This window comes from Artemia sp. Qi Xiang Cuo, chromosome 2 (genome assembly GCF_049724085.1).
Source record: "Artemia sp. Qi Xiang Cuo chromosome 2, ASM4972408v1, whole genome shotgun sequence".
Lineage (NCBI taxonomy): Eukaryota > Metazoa > Arthropoda > Branchiopoda > Anostraca > Artemiidae > Artemia > Artemia sp. Qi Xiang Cuo.
The window spans coordinates 42,903,534-42,928,498 of record NC_142795.1 but is presented as its reverse complement, the minus strand read 5'-3'; the positions used below and the strand labels follow the sequence as shown (position 1 = coordinate 42,928,498).

General features: G+C 35.6%; 1 protein-coding gene across 1 annotated transcript in view; it reads right to left on the bottom strand.

The window, feature by feature from the left end:
* Window positions 1-24,965, bottom strand: part of LOC148955254 (periostin-like) — a 286,642-nt gene that overhangs the window by 132,510 nt on the left and 129,167 nt on the right. The window contains exons 4-5 of the mRNA XM_089108124.1: window positions 23,806-23,957; window positions 7,057-7,233 (exon numbers count right to left, since the gene is read on the bottom strand). Of these exons, the coding sequence (XP_088964250.1) occupies window positions 7,057-7,233; window positions 23,806-23,957 (329 nt within the window). The remainder of the gene's footprint in view (window positions 1-7,056; window positions 7,234-23,805; window positions 23,958-24,965) is intronic.

Sequence of the window (24,965 nt, the reverse complement as noted above, 5' to 3'; positions counted from 1 at the left end):
CCAGTATACAAATAGTAGGCCAAACTATAAAGTCTTAAAAAACAAAAAGATTTAAAGTATTGTTTTCTTTTTGCCTGAAAAGACTATGTCAATATAAAACGAACAGAAATTAATTTAAAAAAACTTTTCCACAAAATAAGTTTTTCAAAGAAAAGTAAAGAACTCCATTAAACAAAAAATGAGAAAAAAATTAAATCAAATAATCTACCAAGCGTGAAACTACCACAAATCAGCATCGATAAATTAATGAAACCCAAACCAAACAGAAATTAGAATAATTAACCGAGTCAAACTCAAAACGAGCAGAAATTAACATAAGTTGGGCGCAAAACCCCTATGCCTTCCCAAGGCCAGAACAAAATTTGCACTTTACTGAAAAAATACAAATGAATGTGCATTGTCAGTTTAATATACATATACTGATATTTAGTGATCAAAATATTAATATTATTTGATTGATTAAAGTTATGAAAGTAAAAACATTTATGTTTCTTCAGTAAAGTGAAAATTATGTTTCTGGCCTTGGGAAGGCATAGGGGTTTGCGTCTATATGCATATATATGTGTATATGTGTGTGTGTGTATGCGTTATATATATATATATATATATATATATATATATATATATATGATGTATATATATATATATATATGTATATGTATATATATATATATATATATATATATATATATATATATATATATATATATATATATATATATATATATATATATATATATATATATATATATATATATATATATATATATATATATATATATATATATATATATATATATATATATATATATATATATATATATATATATATATATATATATATATATATATATATATATATATATATATATATATATATATATATATATATATATATATATATATATATATATATATATATATATATATATATATATATATATATATATATATATATATAAAACATTGGCTTATTGCGGAAATTCCAAATATATAAGATTCATTTAGTTTAGTTCTGCCCATCAAAGGCTAAGAGCCTGAGAAAATTCGACTGATTTTCGAAAAGGGGGACAACCACCCCATAAAAGTAAAAGAATCTTAATTAAAATCACGGCATCAGATTCAGCGTATCAGAAAACTCTACTGTACAGGTTTCAATCTCCTACCTACAAAAATGGTGCTAGAACATGGGGACATGGCTCATTCGGACGGAAATTAAAAGTTTTAGTGCTATTTTTAAATGACCAAAAATATTGAAGAACCACTAGGCCCCCTCCCACACTAGAAATCCTATATATTGTTCAGGATAGTCGATACGCCCAATCATTATACCTTTAAAGATGCCATGGCCTTCTATAGCCTCTGGGGAAAGGTATTTAAGATATGAAATTACCCATTTTTTACGTGTAGTATTTGTTATTGGGAAGTATAAATACATTTCTCTGGTGCGTAGGAGATGAATCTTCCACTGGGTGTATTTTCTGCGGGGAAAATTTTTGATGGGGTGGGAAGTTACGGGGGAAAAACTTTTCAGGAAAATTTTACAATGTGGGAATATTCTAGAACTCCTATACAAAATTCTTTTTAGTTGCCCTACTTTCTCTTTGTCGGCTCAATTTTACGCGTGGAGATTTTACGCGTGAGGGGTAATTGTCTGGGGTAAATTTTCACCGGGACTGAATTATCTAGAGTATATTTCCGTGGGGAAGTGGGATTTTTTGCGGAGGAAGAGCCAGATTTCCTGGAATTATTTCAAAAAAGATCAGAAATTAAATTGAAAAAACGAATTTTTTTCAACTGAAAATTAGGAGCAACTTAAAACGAACAAAAATTATTACGTGTATTAGTGGTGTGCCCCCTCTCCAACACCTTGCTCTTTACACTAAAGTGTGAATTGTGTCCCAATTCTTTAATATCGACTCCTGAAACACAAGGATCGTTTAATAAGAAGCTTATTTAAAAGTAAAAAAAACTTTATCGTGAAGAGCGAGGTGTTGAAAAGGGGGCTGTCCCCCTCATGTAGGTAATAATTTCTTTTCTGTTTAATTTTTTATATTGTATATTACTTTCAAATGAAAAAAAGATTTTTGTATTTAATTTCAACACAAAGACGATTCGCATATTTTTTACAGATATTGTAAAGAAATCTAAAAGAGAGAAGAGATTTGGCAAAAGAGGTACTGATTTGAAAATTCAGTCTGAATTGGTGGACACTATTGTTCAGCTCACGTTTGAAGGCGAGTTATTTATACCTACTACAAACCTAGACTTTTACCTACATAACAGGGACAAAAGAGTTGCAAAAAGGCTGTATAACTTGGAAATTCCCTCTGCGCTGGCAGACAGTGCCATTCCTTTGAATTCGTATTTGTCAGCAGCATTTGTGAAATCATGTGGGAGGATTAAAATTATTTCCGCCTTTTTAACAAAAAGTACAGATAGTGTGGAGGTGGAATGAAAGGATACCATCGGATATTGAAGCAGTCTTTTGGTCTTAAAGAGGGGCTTGGAGTAAATGAGCCTTGGAAGGGGTTTGAGTTCCATCCTATCAATCTACAGGGACGGTTGACCTTGGGGGGTGGTAGAGATTAGCCCTTTTTGGAAACTAGATATATTAGTCTGGCTCCTTTGTCAACAACTGACTGTGGCCGCTCGTGACCAACTATGATTACTTTGCCTATGACAATCACTTGCAGTCACTTTGAAATTACACTTGCAATCACTTGCAATCACTTTGCAACTACAATCACTTGGGAAATTCTTCTCGTTTCCAGTTAGCACCTATTCCCTCCTCACATGTACCCTCTAGCTCTTTACTCAATTGTCAGCCTCAGTTGATATGGACAACCGCTTTCTATTTGATTCTCATGTGTGCTGGGACCCAGCAGAAGTAATTTCATTCCCCCTTTACAGCTGTACTGCGTATCCTTTTGCCCCTGTTATTCCCAAGGCTCTTGGCAATGGTTGCCGAAGCTGCTTTTAAATCATGCCACAGGGTAGATTTGGTTTTCATCCCTAATTTAAACCTTTTTCACTGAAGGAGGTTAAGAAGCTAGTAGATAAAATGCTTAATGACGCCTGGGGGCGTCCCCAGTGCAAGAGTTTGATCCTTCATTATTCTCAAGTATAAATTAGACCGTGGTAAAACTTCTTCATGAGTGTGCTATAAGTGCCGTATAACTAAATGATTCAGTACCTACTGATTTCCCCTTTTTGTTGACGGGTAATTTCGTACATCCTCCCGTCTTTCGGACGATAAACGTTGCCGAACCATCCATTGACCAGATGAAAGTACGATAATTATTCTCTTTTTCCTATGGATATTCTTCATCAAGCCCAAGTCTGTTATCAATGATAGTATATCCCCGTTATTCATATGGATCATACTAGAAACACCTTGAACGGGAGTTGCTCTCCAGCCAGGTGACACACACACACCCAGCTACAATGATAACCCACAAATTTGAAAAAACCAAGAAGAATCATATGTCAGAAAGACAAAAAGATAAAAACCACAAACTTTGAAGTTCTATGTTTTGTTTTATTGTTGCACAAGGAGGACGTTATCGTGGCTATTTATCATGATGGAGGCAGGTTAGAAGATATAGGACACCAAATTTTTATCAAATAAATGATCCCTTTTGCTTTCTTAAATTTGTTATTATTATACGACAGAATCTTCTTAATTTCTTAGATGAGTTACCTCTAGCTTGGTTTTGCTATATATTTTAGAATTCTTTTTTTTTCTGCAAAATCATGAGTAATCCTTCTCGAGATGTTCAAACAAAACTGTTAAAAGACTGAACTTAAAGTCAGACGTTTTCTTCCTCCAATCATAATCTTTGCAGACCATGTAAAAAGGTCGTTGTCACTCCCTATTGTTCATTGTCACTCCCTATATGTCATAGGCATTGAGGGTATTTACACACACTCTTGTTGATCTCCTGAAGATGAAGGATATTTATACTATAACACTATATTCGCCGGTATATCAATACTTCGACAAAGAGCTCCCATCTTGTTTTTTCTGGACTACTTAAACTAGTAATGGAATTAAATACGTGCGCAGTTCGTAACTGGGAAGATGTAATGATTCCGGCTCCTCCCTCGGTTTGTTCAGGCTTCGGTCTGGCCGTGACTGCGGGGCGTGCTTGGAACTTGATTCCTGCTGAGATCTGGCAGTCACGAACACTTGGTTCCTTTAAAAAACAGATGAAGAGTATTTTATTAAGAGTAAATGTTAAATAAGTTTTAGTTATTACAGGATTTTGCATATTTATTGAGTGTTACTTATTTAGCGTTGGATCAACGATGACTTGACAAAATTTTAGTTTGTTTTTGATTGTCGGGTGATGGGAACATTGCCGTATTCGTGGGAACTGTCGGTGAATTGACTTCTTATTACTTATCGAATTAAATTCAGGTGTAGTTTAGTATAGATCTGCCCAGTTTTATTATTAATTTGTTATTGTAAGTTGTTTCCCAAATAACGGGCCTTTGAGCCCTTTGGGATACTGTCTTTCTTATTGCTTATTTGTTGAAATAAATGGAACTTGAACTGAACCAGTGTGTAATAATATCAGTGTTATACTCAAAATTGAGAACAACACATTGAGTCCTTTGTGTTGTATCACTGCGTACTTTTTACCTTGTTTTTTGGTCAGGATGGCATTATAATTTGGTATGATTTAAGAATATTGAACTCCAGCTTTATTTTTGATATTGCTTAGCAGGGAGGATACTAAGAATCTACCATATTATGGTTTAAGGGGACCCCTCTCCAGCTATAATTCCCACTCAGTTATACCCATGGACACACACCCTTGCTCCAACACAACTGCCTGGCGTTGTATTCAGAGGCAATGCTATATTTCACCAAAATGTGGTATAACTTTTTCGAAGCAATGCCAAATCTTCCTACCGGTTTTAGCCACAAATATTAACCTACAATTATAGCATATAGCGACTCTGATTTGGATAATACTGTCAGATACCCTCACATCCGTAGCTTGACTCTTACTAAGCCAACAGTGGTGATAGTGACCCTTGGTGGTATTTGGTGTTATAGTCAAAATCCTAGCCTCGTTTCTTAGTAAAATTGCCTTTATTTGCAAACATTATAATTAAAAAGAGTGGGCTTTACCTACTTGTATATTTGCTAGTCAAAGAAATAGGACGACGCAGTCTTTGAATATCGTCATAGTTTCCCAGGCTGGTGGAAAATTTAGAAGATCGGTTGAATTTATAACTAGGAAGTTAATTTTTGTGAGTAAATTAACGAATCCCCATTAATGAGGATTGACAGTTCAATATCTATGCTGTTATTCATTACTGAAAGTCTTAATATGTTTGGGTTTACTAAGGTGAAAAAGAAAAATATTTAATTGCATTTTGTTTTCAGTAAAGTGTAAATAATATTCTGAACTTTAGAAGACGCCTTCCTCAATTTAATTTAAATATGAAACAAATAAAATGGTTTGAGCTCTTAAAAACTCACCTATGACATTTAAGCTAGCTGTAAAAGTAGTTATCCAACACAGAAATGAAGTTTTTGTTACGATGATTCCAACGAGATTTTCACTAGGACATTTTCTTCTACAGGTACTAGTAAGTCTCTAACTTGTACTATGATTTCGTGTGCTTTGTACTATATGTATGTATTTACAGGCACTGAAAGCATTTGTGTGAATTGGACATTAACTACTATCATTACTACATTACTATCACTACTATTACTTCTACTAAAAGCTCAATGCAGCGTCAAATCAACTGAGGCCAACACAATTGTGTATGCTCCTCCTCCAAATCAATTTATTCAAGGCTTCACACTCTATCCCCTCCCATGAAGTTTTAATTTCCTTTAAATCGTTCTTTATAACCTCTTTGCAATTCATTTGGAAACAACCTGATTTTCATTTTGCCCCAGATTGATAGCCCAGAACAACAACCTTAAGCAATCTTTCATCCTTTAAAACATGTCCTAGCCATCTTAATCCTTTTTTCATTATAGCCCTAGAAAGTGGGATATAATTTCAATTTTTGTGCAGCCTGTTGCTTGGGATACGGTCAGTCAAACAGGTACCTAAAACTATCCGTAGACAATTCCTCTGGGAAAAATTTAACAAATCATTTTCTTCCGTTCAAAGCACTCATGTTTCAGGGCGATACTTGAATGCTGTTTTACCATAGCATCCAACATTCTAATTTTTGTTTTTAGACTTATATTCCTATTCTTCCAAACTTTTCAACTGTGAGAAAAAACTTTGCACTTTGGCTAATCTACTTTTTGCGTCTTCGCTGCATCCACCATCCTTACTAATAACAATATTGTACTCTTGTAATTGAAGCTATCAACTTGATCAATCTTGAATTGAAATTTCTATGTCAAGCCAAGAGACTGTGAGTTTCCTATGCAGGAGTTTCGGACAAAGCGGTTCTAATAACGTACTTCGTTTTTTTTTATCTCACTCTATTTTAAGGAGTTATGGGCTATTGTAATTTTTACTATAGGGTGTGTTTGTCTCTTACTAGGCTGCTAGCTACCGCTGTAGCCCGGATATTCCTATCAAGTGTAACCTCTTCACCTTCATTTATTCCCAGTCTAAGCGTCTTAGTCTTCTTAGCATTAATCTTCAAAGCTTTTCTTGTCCCCTGAACTCCCAACACCTCTAAGAAATTTATTCATTTCGTTAGTATTTTTATCTGGGACACTCAAACCCTCTGCATAATTTAAGTGCAGAAGATTTTTACCTCCCCATTTGATATTATACTTTCCCCATAGCCTCTGCCCCGTTCCCAAGGAAAATGCCTGTCAAAATAATCCATATAGATGGGGAGGAGACACAACCCTGTTTAAATCGTGATTCAACACCATGGTTTTGGCTGCTTTGATCTTATCATACTGAATTAGCCTAAGTCCTTCGTCCCGACGGTTAGCAAAATTGCTAAATTTATAGTTTGCAAAATTTATTTTTTTGTCTTATTTTGACAATACCTTAAATGCTGTCATTGAGCTCTCAAGATGTTTGAAGTAGGCTAAATACATTATCTACTTACTCCATTTGAATACTTGTTAATCCTAAGGCGCTGACCGTCAAATAACGTTGGAATCATCATGTCACGAAGGAAATTATCGGAAACAGTTTTCTTGTCCAATACATGGTATTTTAAAATTGGGTTTTCTATGTTGTTCCTGTAGGATTCCAATCTGTTCTTCAACTCATCACTCATGCGCTAAAAAGCAAACAGAATTTGTTGAAATCTTTCACTTCTTTGAGATACATTAGAAAAAAGAAAAAAAATCGACTGATATACTTGGAGTGCGTATAACATAAAATTCATTTTTGTATTTTGATTTCCTCTTCTAGTTTTAACTAAATCTATTTTGATACGTCGTAAAATAATAATCCTGCAAATCGATTGAGCCCTCATTTGACCTTCTACTTCCTGCTCGATGTGATCAACCATGAAGAACAAAAAACTTAAACAGAACTCTTTAAGAGCACCCAAGCAACTGAAAAAACCTCCAATTTTCAATTGAAGGAGGTAACTTGCATGTCAGTATTTTAGAAAAGTAGAAAAACTAAAATCAAAGCTATCAGTTTATCTAAGAGCCATGGAACAGACGTCTTAAGTCCATATCTACTAAAATGTGAAACTGTTGATTTTTCCTGTATTATTTTGCTTTTTTCAGGGTGATTGTACCGAAGCTATTGCCATAGAACATCAAGAAAGAGCTCGTTACTAAATATTAACATGCAGAAATTCTCACAATGATAAACTATCTAGAACTTCTACTAAATCAATACATATCAATCTGCTTTTGTTTTACGGTTATTGGAGGGATGATCAAAAAGTTGTGAGGTTGTGTTTTGCTCTTCTGAAAATTTACAATTATGGAGACACGTCCTTTTGGTAACCGACTGACGGTATCATAATTTTAGAGGCCATAATGTTGTCCCACTAAAACCGCATTTGCCTTAATTACACGGTCCAGATAAAAACAGTTAGTAGAGACCGTTTTCTAATTCTTTGACCAAGCATCAATTGGATGAATTAATTATTTTGAGGCTCCATTAATTTATGCACGCTAGTGTATAGATACACATCAATTATTAGAAGGGGGACGACAGATCTTCTTAAGTATGGTATGGTAAGGTATAACGGAACAGGAAGAGTTACCTGGAGCCTCAAAATTGCTTTTTTAGGCTGATATTACCTTACCTTTAATGGGAGGCCCTTCAGATTAATGCTGAGAAAGTAGAGGCACCAATCAGTTGGGGGGCAGGGGGAATGTCGGACCATTGCTCCCCTTAGATCTTAATTTTTATTTTATATTTTCATTGTAAAAAAATTTAAATATCACCTCTTTCTTTGTATAATCAAAAATTTAAAAAATCCTTGCACCCTCCTCCCTCATATTTTCGTAGGATGACGCCCCTGGCAGGGTAGAAGGGGGAACACTCATCCCTCAGTCGTCTTTCATTCTGAGAAATATATTTAGTCTACACCAGCGAAATTATACTGCAGGGTGAAAGCTTCCCTCTTATTGCGGCACAATTCTGAGTCGTAAAATCAAGATTGCATTTCTGAAGTATGCATACTCACCAGGACAGAATGGAATAGGTAGGGTATCTCCTAATGACAATATTTTTCAAAAAAATCCCCTTAAATAACATAGAAATTATGATCCATTATATTGTAACAATAGCTTAAACCTGGTTAAAAGCTAGCCTCAGTCCATAGTAATCGACAGTTTAAAAACGCGTTTCTAGAAATTTATTATTTAATTTTTCATCGTTTTGTGTTTTAGCACTGCTCTATTGTTTCTTTTGAAACAATAATTTTAATTCTCAGTGCATGTGTGCAATGTTTGTTTCCTTTTAGCAGGGAGAGGGCTATCCTCTTGAATGTTTCTTCTTTAATAAGCACCAGGAAATTTAGTTTGAATTACTTTCGTTTGGAATTCCTTGTGACTCTAGCTCTCGCTTTTCTTCTAGCCATAGATTTTGTTGTGAATAATTTTCGTTTGTGATTTTTTCCGATGCTCATTGTCACAATTCTCGTTAATACATGGTTTTTTACACGTTCCTTCATTCGATTGTAATTTTGATTACTTTACGAATGCTTCCTGTTAAGGATCAACATGTCTTCTAACTGCAGATTCGTTTTGTATCGTTTTCTTTTATGATTTTTTTGTGATTCATGCTATTACTTGTCATTTCGTTGTGCACCATTTTCATTAGAGGTTCATAGTGATTTTTCTTATCCCTTATCTTCAAACTAAAGATTTTGTTTTGCATTATTTTCATTTGTGATTCTTTGTGATGCTCATGGTAGCATATCTACAACCTGCCAATTTTTTTATACTTTATTTTGGTTCATAGTTACTTCATTTGTTCCATCCCTTTTGTTTTAGCTCTTCAGATTCTTTTGTCATCTATGTCATTTAACATAACGTCATAGGCACCAAAAATGTTCTATACGATCATCTTTGGTAAAAAAGGAATTTTTCCTTAGTCGTGACCCATCTTTATCATGTTTTCAATAAAAAAAAGTCATTGTGTCACTTTTCAGAAGAAAGTGTCGAGCTGTTTTAAAAAAAGACTGCATTCACACACATTATTACCCTCTTAAAGATAGTAATTTATTATTAACGACATAAAAATATATGTCGTCATAGTTTTAGACACAAAACAGAAGGCAATACATTAAACTAATTAAAACAGTTAAAATAGTAAAATATCAGTTTAATTTAAATAATTAAATAGGATAAATTTTAAGTTATTTCGCAAATGACTGTGAAAGTGCCATGACAACTCAGTTCAGTTATGTTTAATATTTCGAGTCTTTCAATATGAGAAGTGTATCATATCTTTTGGAGAGTACCTTTTGTATTTTTGGTCTCTACTCTTATATTGAAAAACCATATTTCATGATTTTTCATCTCGAATTAGGCCACACTTAGCTTGTTCTTTAGTTTTTTAAACGGTTCGTCATTAAAGCGAACAGTTCTAACGTAACGTTAAAATTAATTTCAATGTAAGCGTTCAAATTCATGCAAATTTATCATTAATAAATGTAAGCCGTCGTAAAATTACAAGCGAAAGCATCTCAAATCTATTGAAATATTCCCAAGTGATCACCTCACATCATGGCTCCTAAGAGGAATCCACACCTGTCTAAATGGGTTTCGGTACATTAAATTCCTTGCCCAGGTGAAGTGCCTACTATAAGCTCTTTAAAGGTAACCCTGTGCTCGATGCAGCCTGCGAAGTGCATGCCAATTAGTAAAATTATTCAAAACTTGTATACAAAATAAGATTAGCTCTATCCCTGTTAGAATCCAACAATTCAATGAAACCTGAAAACCCATCTAGAACAATTCCACATATTATGAGCCGGACGTGGGTTGCAAAATCAACTGCTTTCTTGGCTTCTGGAACCAATTATAAATTTAAAGCCCTTCAAGCTGATCCGGAACCCAATATATAAAATAATCCCAAAAGAAAAAGAAAGAGAAATTACATTAAAATATCCTTCAATATTTTTTCATATTCACTGGATATTTACCTAAAAGTTTATCATGCTAAAAACTACATTTTCAAATTGTCAAGTTATTTTTTAGCGGAAAAACCTCTTAAGATCAATTTCCGGCTCAGTGTTTGATATCTATTTTTAAAACCTGTATAATTACTGCAAATTCATGCATACCAAAAGAGATGGGAAGAAGAAGCTGAATAAGTGCTATTTGAATGTATATTACTTTCAGGAATGGGAAACTAATTAATTCAAATTCGAAACCACCTGTTTTATTATATATTAAAAAAAAATATTGTTATCCGAAATATTAATATATCTACTAAATGGTTATAATGGCCTGTCCCATAACTAGGTTTTAAGTAGGGAGGGGGTTATTATTCCGAACGGAAGTCCATATATGGGCATTGAATATTAACGGGAGTGTTGCAACATGTTCATTGAATATGAGCATGACAATGTTATTGATCTAATAACGGTACATGACAGCCAATCAGAGGGCTACAATATGAAGGGGAACAAGACCAAATCCTCTTTCTAGGCCACTCAGCGATGTTTCTAAGCCTAATGAATACGAACGGGAGTGACATCATACCTTTACTTCCAGGAATTTGATTTGCATAATCGACAATGATGTAAATCTGACGGGGAATTCTAATGTATCATGAGGGGAATTAAGAAACTAAAAGGCTTCTCTACTTTAGTGTCAGAGATAAATTCTGGAATTGTTGCTATTCCGAAGCCTTTCTAACGCATCTTGGCTCTTGAATTCATCTCTTGGATAACCTAGATTTAAGATGTTTATAAGTGTAATAGATACAGAGGGGAATGATTATGGCTTCACCTAAGGAGAGATGAAGCCTTTAAATTCTACTGTATAAGTGATATGTAATTTAAAATCCTTTAAGATAAGAGATAAATTTTGGAATTATTATTTCGAAGCCTTAATAGTGTAACTAAGACATCTTAGATAATTTTCAGAAATTTGCACGAGATACAATGAGATTAAGACAGATTGAATATATTTAACGTGGGAACAGTTTCTTGGGAATTTTAAATTTGTCAATGCAGGGATGCCAAAACAAAGGAACATTCAGAAATTACTTTTAGAGGATTAGTTGAGCGAAACAGATTAAGAGGGATTGAGAGAAATTAAGAGAGATTGAGAGATTAAGAGATTAAGAGAGATTAAGAGAGATTGAGATATTAAGAGAGATTAAGAGAAATTGAGAGAAATGAGAAACGAGATTGAGAGAGATGAAGAGAATGTTGGACAAATTTAGTAACTGGATTTAGTAACTTGATGAGTTTGGGCTTATAAATAACGCCTAAAAGGCCTTATTTTTCTCCTAATGTAAATTTAGGCTAACGACATGACTTTTTTTGAATATTTTTGTCTATTTGATTGAAACTGTTTAATAATAGAAAAATGGGTGTACTATTTTCCTCCCCTAGGTATAGTTTCAGAGAGCTGTTAAGGAAGTTTGGTATAGGTGAATCATATATTATTGATATATCTTTAGCAAGAAATATATATTTTAGAAAATACAGCTCAGAGATCTGAGGCAGCATGTTGAGCTTATTAAGGTATCTGAAGAATCTTTAGAATAGATACTTGTAAGTAATATTTAAGATAATTCTTCGTATATATTTTAATTTTTTTATTTTTGTTACAAGTAGTTGTTTTTTTTAAATTTATTTTATTAAGGTATATGAAACATCTTTAAAATAGATAGATGTAAGTAATGTTTAAGATAATTCTTCGCATATATTTTAATTTATTTATTTTTGTTACAAGTAGTCGTTTTTTTAAATTTATTTTATTAAGGTATTGTAAGCACCTTTTGAATAGATACATGTAGGTAATATTTATGATAATTCTTCGCATAATAGTGTAAATTATCGCATGGTAATTCTTCGCATTTTAATTTATTTATTTTAAAAAAATGCATACAAACACAGAGATTCAGACATACAACCCGAGAAAGACCTGCATTGGGATAAGCTAACACCAGCCCAGACACACAGGTAAAAAGAGGGAGACACACATGCAAATACAGACATTCAGACATAAAAACCGACAGAGACAGGCACTGGGATAAGCAAACACCTGCCCAAACGCACACAGACAAAGAGACTGAGAAATACATACAAATATGTAGATTCAGACATGACAAACCGAGAAAGACATGCACTGGGATAAGCAAACACCCGCCCAGACACACAGTCAAAGAGAGTGAGAGACAAATACAAATAAATAGATTCAGACATACACTCAGAGAAAGACAGGCAATTTAGACATATAAACCAACAAAGACAACCCAGTCAAACAATATAAACTGAAAAAGACAGACACTACGACAAGCGAGTACCCACCCAAACACACAGGCATAGAGAGTGAGAGAGAGAGACAAAGACACATATAAATACATAGATTCAGACATACAAACCGAGAAAAAAAGGCACTTCAGACTTACAGACCAACAAAGACAAACACTGGCACTTGCAAACACCAACCCTGACAAACAAACAAAGAGAGTGTCAAACACATACAAATATATAGATTCAGACATAAAAACCGACAGAGACAGGCACTGTGACATGCAAACACCAGCCCTGAAATATAGGCAAAGAGAGTGGAAGGGAAACAACACATAGAAATACATAGATTCCGACATACAAACTTACAAACTAAAACACCAACCCAGAAAAACAGACAAAGAATGTGAAAAACACATACAAATATATAGATTCAGACATACAAACCGACAATGACAGGCAGTGAAACAAACAAACACCCGATCACAAACACATGCAAAGAGATTAAGAAACAAAAAATGCATGCAAACACATAAATTCAGACAAACAATCCGTGAAGGACATGCATTAGGATATGCTAACACCAGCCCAGACACACAGGTAAAAAGAGGGAGAGACACATACAAATACATAGATTCAGACATTTAAACCGACAGAGACAGGCACTGGGATAAGCAAACACCTGCCCAGACACACACAGGCAAAGAGAGTGAGAAACACATACAAATACATAGATTCAGTTATACAAACTGAGAAAGACATGCACTGGAATAATCAAACACCCTCCCAGACACACAGTCAAAGAGAGTGAGAGACAAATACAAATAAATAGATTCAGACATACAATCAGAGAAAGACAGGCACTTTAGACATACAAACCAACAAAGACAACCCAGTCAAACAATATAAACTGACAAAGACAGACACTATGACAAGTGAGTACCCACCAAACACAAAGGCTTAGAGAGTGAGTGAGAGACAAAAACACATACAAACACATAAACTCAAACATACAAACCGACAAAGAAAAACCATCAAAGACATGCACTGGGACAGACAAGTAACCACCCAGACACACATGCTTAGAGAGAGATAAAAACCGAAAAAGACATGCAGTGGAACAAGAAAACACCCGCCTAGACATACACACAAAGAGAGTAAGAGAGACAAAAACGCATACAAAATATATAGATTCAAACATACAAACCGACAAAGACAGGCACTGGGACCAGCAAGTACCCACTCAGACACATATGCTTAGAGAGTGAGAGAGACAAAAACACATACAAACACATAAACTCAGACATAAAAACCGAGAAAGACAGATACTGGGACAAGCAAGCACCCACCCAGACACATATGATTAGAGAGTGAGAGAGACAAAAAAACATACAAACACATAAACTCCGACATAAAAACCGACAGACAGACACTGGGACAAGCAAGCACCCACCCAGACACACATGCTTAGAGAGTGAGAGAGACAAAAACATAAACAAACAAATAAATTTATACATACAAACCGATAAAGACAGGCACTGGGACAAGCAAACACACCCAGACATATATGCTTAGAGAGTGAGAGACACAACACACATACAAACACATTAACTCCGACATACAAACCCACGAAGACAGACACTGGGACATTCATGCACCCGCCCAGACACACATGTGTAGAGAGTGAGAGAGACAAAAACAAAAACAAACAATAGATTTATACATACAAACCGATAAAGACAGGCACTGGAACAGGCAACCACTTTTCAAGACACATACCACCCAGACACACAGACCTAGAGATTGAGAGAGACAAAAACATATACAAAGAAAATAGAGTTATACATACAAACCGACAAAGACAGGCAGTGGAAGAAGCAACCACCCGCCCAGCAAACACACACACAAATATGTTGATTCAGATATACAAACTGACAAAGACAGGCACAGGGACATGCAAGTACCCTGCCCAGACACACAGACTTAGAGAGTGAGAGAGACAAAAGCACATACAAACACATAAACTCAGACATACAAACAGACAAAGACAGGCACTGGGACATACAAGCACCCGCCCCGACAAACAGGCCTAGAGAGTGAGAGAGACAAAAAACATATAAAAACAAATATATCTATACATACAAACCGACAAAGACATGCACTAGGACAAGTAACCACCTGTCCAGACGCATAGGATTATAGAGACGAAAACACATACAAACACATAGATTCAGACATATAAACCAACAAAGAAAGACAGTGGAATAAGCACTCACCTGCCAGGACACACATGCAAAAAGAGTTAGAGAAACATACAAATACATAGATTCAGACATACAAACCGAGAAAGACAGGCACTTCAGACTTACAAACCAACAAAGACAAACACTGGGACTTGCAAACACAAACCCTGACAAACAGACAAAGGGAGTGTCAAACACATATAAATACATAGATTCAGACATACAAACCCAGATAGACAGGCAGGGGATCAAGTAAACACCTGCACAAAAACATAACCAAAAAGAGTGAGAGACACATAAAAATACATAGATTCAGACATACAAACCGAGAAAGACATGCAATTGAATAAGCAAACACCCGCTAAGACACACAAACAAAAGATTGAGAAACACATACAAATACATAGATTCAGACATACAAACCGAGAAAGACAGACACCTCAGACATACAAACCATCAATGACAGAAAGTGGGACAAGCAAAAACCCGCCCAGACACACAAGCAAAAAGAGGGAGAGACAAATACAGATTCATTAAATCACAATCACAAACCATGAGGTAGACATACTTGGACTCTCAATCTCCAACCCAGACAAACAGACAAAGAGAGTGACAGACACATGACAATAAATCGATTCACAGACATGAAAGAAGAAAAACATACAGAAGGGCTGGTAAAATCCAACCCAGACACACAAGCAAAAACAAAGAGAGACACATACAAATACATAGATTCAGACATACAAACCGAGAAAGACAGACATTTCAGACATACAAAAAAACAAAGACAAACACTTGGACTTGCAAACACCAACCCAAACAAACAGACAAAGAGAGTAAGACACACATACAAATACATAGATTAAGACACACAAACCAAGAAAGTCATGCACTGGAATAAGCAAACACCCGCCCAGATACACAGTAAAAGAGAGTGAGAGACAAATACAAATAAATAGATTCAGATATACAAACCGGGAAAGTCAGGCACTTGGATAAACATATACCTTTACAGACACACACACAGGCAAAGAAAGTTAGACACACAAACACATACATAAATTAAGACACACACACCGAGAAAGTAACGCACTGGAATGGGCAAACACCTGCCCAAACACACAGTCAAGGAGAGTGACAGACAAATATAAATAAATAGAATCAGATATACAAACAGAGAAAGACAGGCACTTTAGACATACAAACCAGCAAAGACAGACAATGGGATAAGAAAACACCATCCCAGACACACAAGCAAAAAGAGTGAGATACACATACAAACACATACATTCAAACATAAAAACCGAAAAAGACAGGCACTTCAGATATACAAACCATCAAAGACAAACATTGGGACTTACAAACAGCCACCCTGACAAACAGACAAAAAGAATGAGAGACACATATAGATACATAGATTCAGACATACAAACCATCAATGACAGACAGTGGGACAAGCAGAAACACGCCCAAACACACAAGCAAAAAGAGTGAGAGACACATACAAACACTTAGAGTCAGAAATACAAACCGAGAAAGACAGGCACTGGGATAAGAAAACACCTGCCCACACACACTGGCAAAGAGAGTGAGAAACACATACAAATAAAACCGAGAAAGACATGCACTGGGATAAGCAAACACCCGCCCAGACACACAAGCAAAAAGAGTGATAGACACATACAAATACATAGATTCAAACACACAAACCGAGAAAGACAGCCACTTCAGACATACAAACCAACAAGGACAAACACTGGGACTTGCAAACACCAACCCAGACAAACACACAAAGAGAGTGTGAAACACATACAAATACATAGATTCAGACATACAAACCGAAAAAGACAGGCAGTAATTCAAGAAAACACCCGCCCAATCACACAAGCAAAAAGAGTGAGAGACACATACAAATAAATAGATTCAGATATACAAGCCGAAAAAGACAAGCACTGGGATAAGCAAAAAACTGCCCAGACACATACAGGCAAAGAGAGTGAGAAACACATACAAATACATAGATTCAGACATACAAACTGAGAAAGACATGCACTGGGATAAGCAAACACCCGCCCAGACACAAAGTCAAAGAGAGTGAGAAAGACATATAAATACATAGATTTAGACATACAAACTGAGAAAGACATGCACTGGGATAAGTAAACACCCGCCCAGACACAATGTTAAAGAGAGTGAGAGACAAATACAAATAAATAGATTCAGACATACAAACAGAGAAAGACAGGCACTTTAGACATACAAACGAACAAAGACAGACAGTGGGATATGCAAACACCTGCCCAAAAACACGAGCGAAAAGACTAAGAGACACATTCATGCACATTGATCCAGACATACAAACCGAGAAAGACAGCCACTTCAGACATACAAACCAACAAGGACAAACACTGGGACTTGCAAACACCAACCCAGACAAAGAGAGTGTGAAACACATACAAATAAATAGATTCAGACATACAAACCGAGAAAGACAGGCTGGCGAATAAGCAAACACCGGCCCATAAACACAAGTAAGAATAGTGAGAGACACATACAAATACATAGATTCAGAAACACAAACCGAGAAAGAGAAGCGCTCCAGACTTAAAGACACACAGAGAAATAGGCAAAGAGAGTGAGAAACACATAGAAATACACGGATACAGACATACAAACATACAATGACATCCTGGCGCGCCACGATAAGTGAGCCTAAATTAACCTAACTTAGGATCGGTGTTTCCGTGTCCCAGTGCCTATCTTCGTATGTTTGTATGTCTGTATCTATGTATTTCTATGTATTTCTCACTCACTTTGCCTATGTGTCTGCACGGGTGTTTGCATGTCATAGTGCCTTTCGGTTTGTATGTCTGAATCCATGTTTTTGTATGTGTCTCTCACTCTCTGAGTCTGTGTGTCTGGGTGGGTACTTGCATTTCCGGGTGTCTGTATTTTTCGGTTTGTATATTTGAATCTTTATATTTATATGTGTTTTTGTTTCTCTTATTCTCTTTGTGTGTATGTCTAGGCGGGTGTTTGCTTGTTTCACTGCCTGTCTTTGTCGGTTTGTATGTCTGAATCTATGTATTTGTATGTGTCTCTCACTCTCTTTGTCTGTTTGTCAGGGTTGGCTTTTGCAAGTCGCAGTGTTTGTCTTTGTTGGTTTTTATGTCTGAAGTGCCTGTCTTTCTTGGTTTGTATGTCTGAATCTATGTATTTGTCTCTCACTCTTTTTGCTCGTTTGTCTGGGCAGGTGTTTGCTTGTCCCAACGTCTGTCATTGATGTTTTGTATGTCTGAAGTGCCTGTCTTTCTCGGTTTGAATGTCTGAATCTATGTATTTCTGTGTTTCTCACTCTCTTTGCCTGTATGTGTCTGGGCAGTTTTTTGCTTATCCCAGTGCTTGTTTTTCTCGGTTTGTATGTCTGAATCTATGTATTTGTATGTGTCTCTCACTCTTTTTGCTTGTGTGTTTGGGCGGGTGTTTGCTTGTATCACTGCCTGTCTTTCTCGGTTTGTATGTCTGAATCTATGTATTTGTATGTGTTTCACACTATCTTTGTCTGTTTGTTTGGGTTGGGGTTTGCAAGTCCCAGTGTTTGTCTTTGTTGGTTTGTATGTCTGAAGTGTGTTTGCAAGTCTCAGTGTTCATCACTCTTTTTGCTGGTGTGTTTGGGCAGGTGTTTACTTGTTCCCCTGCCTGTCTATCTGGGTTTGTATGTCTGAATCTATGTATTTATATGTGTTTGACACTCTCTTTGTCTGTTTGTCAGGGTAGGTGTTTGCAAGTCCCAGTGTTTGTCTTTGTTGGTTTGTAAGTCTGAAGTGCCTGTCTTTCTCGGTTTGAATGTTTCCTCTCACTATTTTGTGTATTCCTCTCACTCTTCTTGCTTGTGTGTCTGGGCGGGTGTTTGGTTATTCCACTGTCTGTCTTTGTTGGTTTATGTGTCTGAATCTATGTATTTATATGTGTTTGACAATCTCTTTTTCTGTTTGTCAGGGTAGGTGTTTGCAAGTCCCAGAGTTTGTCTTTGTTGGTTTGTAATTCTGACGTACCTGTCTTTCTCGATTTGTATGTCTGAATCTATGTATTTGTATGTTCCTCTCACTCTTCTTGCTTGTGTGTCTGGGCGGGTGTTTGGTTATTCCACTGTCTGTCTTTGTTGGTTTATGTGTCTGAATCTATGTATTTGTATTTGTTTTCGTCTCTATAATCCTATGTGCCTAGACAGGTGGTTGCTTGTCCCAGTGGATGTCTTTGTCGGTTTGTATTTATAAATATATTTGATTGTATATGCTTTTTGTCTCTCTCAGTCCTTAGGCATGTGTGTCCGGGCGGGTGCTTGTATGTCTCAGTGCATGTCTTTGTCGGTTTGTATATCTGAGTTTATGTGTTTGTATGTGTTTTCGTCTCTCTCGCTCTCTAAGTCTGTCTGGTGTTTGCTTGTTCCACTGCCTGTCTTTGTTGGTTTGTATGTATAACTCTATTTGTTTGTATATGTTTTTGTCGCTCTCACTCTCTAGGTCTGTGTGTCTGGGTGGAATGTGTCTTGACAAGTGGTTGCTTGTCCCAGTGCCTGTCTTTATCGGTTTGTATGTATAAATTTATTGTTTGTTTTTGTTTTTGTCTCTCTCACTCTCTACGCATGTGTGTCTGGGCGGGTGCATGCTTATCCCAGTGTTTGTCTTTGTCGGTTTGTATGTCGGAGTTAATTTTTTTGTATGTGTTTTTGTCTCTTTCACTCTCTAAGCATATGTCTGGGTGGGTACTTGCTTGTCCCAGTGCCCGTCTTTATCGGTTTCTATGTATAAATCTATTTTTTTGTATATGTTTATGTCTCTATCGCTCACTAGGCCTGTTTGTCTGGGTGGGTGCTTGCTTGTCCCAGTATCTGTCTTTCTCGGTTTGAATGTCGGAGTTTATGTGTTTGTATGTGTTTTTGTCTCTCTCACTTTCTAAGCCTGTGTGTCTGGGGGGGGGGGGGTGCTTGCTTGTCCCAGTGCTTGTCTTTGACTGTTTGTATGTTTGAATCTATATATTTGTATGTGTTTTTGTCTCTCTAATTCTCTTTACATGTATGTCTGGGCGGGTGTTTGCTTGTTCCACAGCATGACTTTGTCGGTCTGTATGTATAAATTTATTTGTTTGTATATGTTTTTGTCTCTCTCTCTCTCTCTCTCTCTCTAGGCATGTGTGTCTGGGTGGGTACTTGTCTGTCCGAGTGCATGTCTTTGATGGTTTTTCTTTGTCGGTTTTTATGTCTAAGTTTGTGTGTTTGTATGTGTTTTTGTCTCTCTCTCACTCTCTAAGCCTGTGTGTTTGGTGGGTACTCGCTTGTCATAGTGTCTGTCTTTGTCAGTTTATATTGTTTGACTGGGTTGTCTTTGTTGGTTTGTATGTCTAAAGTGCCTGTCTTTCTCTGATTGTATGTCTGAATCTATTTATTTGTATTTGTCTCTCACTCTCTTTGACTGTGTGTCTGGGCGGGTGTTTGCTTATTCCAGTGAATGTCTTTCACAGTTTGTATTTCGGAATCTATGTATTTGTATGTGTATCTCACTCTTTTTGCCTGTGTGTGTCTGGGCAGGTGTTTTCTTATCCCAGTGCTGGTCTCTGTTGGTTTGTATGTCTGAATCTATGTATTTGTATTTGTCTCTCCCTCTTTTTGCCTGTGTGTCTCGGCTGGTGTTAGCTTATCCCAATGCATGTCTCTCTCGGGTTGCATTTCTGAACCTAAGTGTTTGCATGCATTTTTTTGTCTCTTAATCTCTTTGCATGTGTGTCTGAGCGGATATTTGTTCGTTCCACTGCCTGTCTGTTTGTCTGGGTTGGTGTTTTAGTTTGTAAGTTTGTATGTCGGAATCTATGTATTTCTATGTGTTGTTGTCCCTCCCACTCTCTTTGCCTATGTGTCAGGGCTGGTGTTTGCATGTCACAGTGCCTGTCTCTGTCGGTTTTTATGTCTGAATCTATATCTTTGTATGTGTTTGACACTCTCTTTGTTTGTGTGTCAGGGTTGGTGTTTGCAAGTGTCAGTGTTTGTCTTTGTTGGTCTGTAAGTCTGAAGTGCCTTTTTTTCTCGGTTTGAATGTCTGAATCCATGTATTTATATGTGTCTTTGTCTCTCTCTCACTCTCTCACTCTCTAAGCCTGTGTGTTTGGGTGGGTACTCGCTTGTCATAGTGTCTGTCAGTTTATATTGTTTGACTGGGCTGTTTTTGTTGGTTTACATGTCTAAAGTGCCTGTCTTTCTCTGATTGTATGTCTGAATCTATTTATTTGTATTTGTCTCTCACTCTCTTTGGCTGTGTGTCTGGGCGGGTGTTTGCTTATTCCAGTGCATATTTTTATCAGTTTGTATGTCTGAATCTAGGTATCTGTATGTGTTTCTCACTCTCTTTGCCTGTGTGTGTCTGGGCAGGTGTTTGCTTATCCCAGTGCCTGTCCCTGTAAGTTTGTATGTCTGAATCTATGTATTTGTATGTGTCTCTCCCTCTTTTTGCCTGTGTGTCTGGGCTGGTGTTAGCTTATCCCAATGCATGCCTGTCTCGGGTTGTATGTCTTAATCTATGTGTTTGTATGAATTTTTAAAAAATAAATTAATTAAAATATATGCGAAGAATTATCATAAATATTACTTACATGTATCTATTCTAAAGATGTTTCAGATACCCTAGTAAAATAAATTTAAAAAAACGACTACTTGTAACAAAAATAAATAAATTAAAATATTTGCGAAGAATTATCTTAAACATTACTTATATGTGTCTATTTTAAAGATGTTTCAGATACCTTAGTAAAATAAATTTAATACAAACGACTACTTGTAACAAAAATAAACAAAATAAATATATGCGAAGAATTATCGTAAATATTACTTACATGTATCTATTCTAAAGATGCTTCAGATACCTTAATAAGCTCAACATGCTTTTTCAGATCTCTGAGCTGTATTCTCTAAAATATATATTTCCTTGCTAAATTTATCTCAATAAGATATGATTCACCTATACCAAACTTCCTTAACAGCTCTCCGAAATTATACCTAGTGGAGGAAAATAGTACCCTTATTTTTATTATTATTAAAGAGCTTCAATGAAATAAACAAGACTATTCAAAAAGAGTCATCTCGTTAGCCGAAATTTACATTAGGAGAAAAATAAGGGCCTTTAGGCGTTATTTATAAGCCCAAGCTAATCAAATCACTAAATCCAGTTACTAAATTTGTCCAAAATTCTTTTCGTTTCTCTCAATCTCTCTTAATCTCTCAATCTCTCTTAATGTCTAATCTCTCTTAATCTCTTAATCTATCTTAATCTCTCAATCTCTCTTAATCTCTCTCAATCCCTCTCAATCTGTTTCACCCAAATAATCCTCTAAAATGTTTCAAACTGTTTCGACCAAATAATCTTTTAAAATGTCTCAATATGTTTCGCTTAAATAATCGACTAAAAGTAATTTCTGAATGTTCCTTTATTTTGGCATCCTTGCATTGACACATTTAAAATACCCAAGAAACAATCCCCGTGTTAAATATATTCAATCTGTCTGAATCTCATTGTATCTCGTTTGAATTTCGGAAAATTATCTAAGGTGTCCTAGTTACATTATTAAGGCTTCGAAATAATAATTCCAGGATTTATCTCTCGTCGTAAAAAATTTTAAATTACATATCACTTATACAGTAGAATCTAAAGGCTTCATCTCTCCCTAGGCGAAGCCATAATCATTCCCCTCTGTATCTGTTGCACTTAGAAACATCTTAAATCTAGCTTAGCAAAGAGATGAATTCAAGAGCAAAGACGCCTTATAAAGGCTTCGGAAGAATATCAAGTCCAGAATTTATCTCTGACAGTAAAGTAGAGAAGCATTTTTGTTTCTTAATTCCCCTTATGACACATTAGAATTCCTCGTCAAATTTACATCATTGTCGATTATGCAAATCAAATTCCTGGAAGTAAAGGTATGATGTCACTCCCGTTCGTATTAATTAGACTTAGAAACATCTCTGATTGGACTAGAAAGAGGATATGGTCTTGTCCCCTTCATATTGTAGCCCTCTGATTGGCTGTCATGTACCGTTAGTAGATCAATAACATTGTCATGCTCGTATTCAATTACATGTTGCGATACTCCCGTTAGTATTCAATGCCCATATATGGACTTCCTTTCGGAGTAAGGATCCCCTCCGTACTGTTCTAGCATTAACTCTGTTCGATAAATATTTTTTGAAATCCCAATAAACTCTGCGCAATTTATTACTAAGGGCGTCCTTTCCAGGGGCAAGAGGGCAGTTTACCCCCCAATAATTAGGAGAAAAAACTATAATTCATTAATTAAATTTAGATTTTAAGCTTCAAATTCGCTTTTAGCTTCGAGCAGATATTTTTGCTGCTCTTCAATTTAATCCCTACTTTTTTAACATTAAAAAACGCAAAAAAGGGGTTCATTACACTTCCTCATACGTTCTACTTTAATATTTATGCAAATATACCGCCCTTGAAACCTTATCATTAAGCAAATAGGTCCTCTACTTCGTATTATTTAAAAAAAATTCCGAAAAAGAAGTTTCTAAAAGAAAAGTAAATACCATATTAAAAAGTGCTTTAATTGTGTAAATTCAAACACTTTAAGCAGTAGGCAAGGTCTATAGTACAAAGTTTCGGGGACGGTAAAAGGAAATAATGTTCAAGAAAGTGTATACCTCAAATGCCTCATTTGTGGGGGCAAATAAAGTAAAAGCTCCTTCTCTCGTGTTGGTCCATTCCTTTTGAAGTCCAGATTCTTCAATGAATTTAACAAACTCTGTTGCTCCTATGTCTCTTGCTGTCTCCAATATATTTTTCAAAGGTTTAACTACAATTAAAAAAGATTCTTTACCGTAAATACGAGTTGACACTTCACAAAAACTATCTTAAGCACAACAAACGAAAAAGATAAATGAAAAAGATTGAACGCTGGTCACACTTTTCAAACTTCCTCATATTTACAAGCGTTTAACAGATTTCAATTCGACACTATTTTTACCCTTGTGTGAGAAGCAGCCATACTGCCATGTGAGCAGGCTACTCAAGGTGAAAGGCTATTTTGTCACAGTAAAAGATTTAGGATATTTAGAATCCTACAAATTTTAGTCATAGGACCTATTTTCTTGTTTTTGACTCAAACCATCATAAAGATGCTCAAGAGAACTAATCGTTTTTTTTCTATTTGACATTCACCAAATCCATTTTTTCTCATGTAAAAGCAATTAAATTTCTTTTATTTAATGCTTTTTGATATAAACTATTGTATTGTTAGTTTCCTGAAAACACTTGTATTACGAACTTTTTGAAAACAACTTGTATTTCGAGCTTTGTGTTTTTGTTTGCTATAGCATCAAAAAATTAAATAAAATTGTAATCAACATTATAACCAAGATTATTAAAAAGAACAATTTAAGTAGACTTACTGTGTAATTTACAATGGTGTTCATTCCTGGAACACTCAGCAATCTAGGATTTATTAACGTTACGAAAGAAGTGTCCTTTTTAGATATATTTTGTGTTCAGTAATACAGAGTTTGACTTGATCGGACTCGAGTAATCAGTTCGACTTGATTGCTCACTGCAATTTTTGTTTGATTTAGGTCTCATTATTTATTTATTGATCGTGATTTCTGATTGTTTTTAAGTTGGAATTACTGTTTAACTTTTTTTTTCTCCTTTATGGTTAATGTTGCTCTTTATTTTCCTTTGGACATTTTTAGATTAATTTCCATTCGTTTATTATTGACACCGTATTTTCATTTTTTTATAGAAGGAATATTTATAAAGCATTTTTTTGGTTTTTCTTCTAATAAATAAAGATTTTGGCTTACTATAT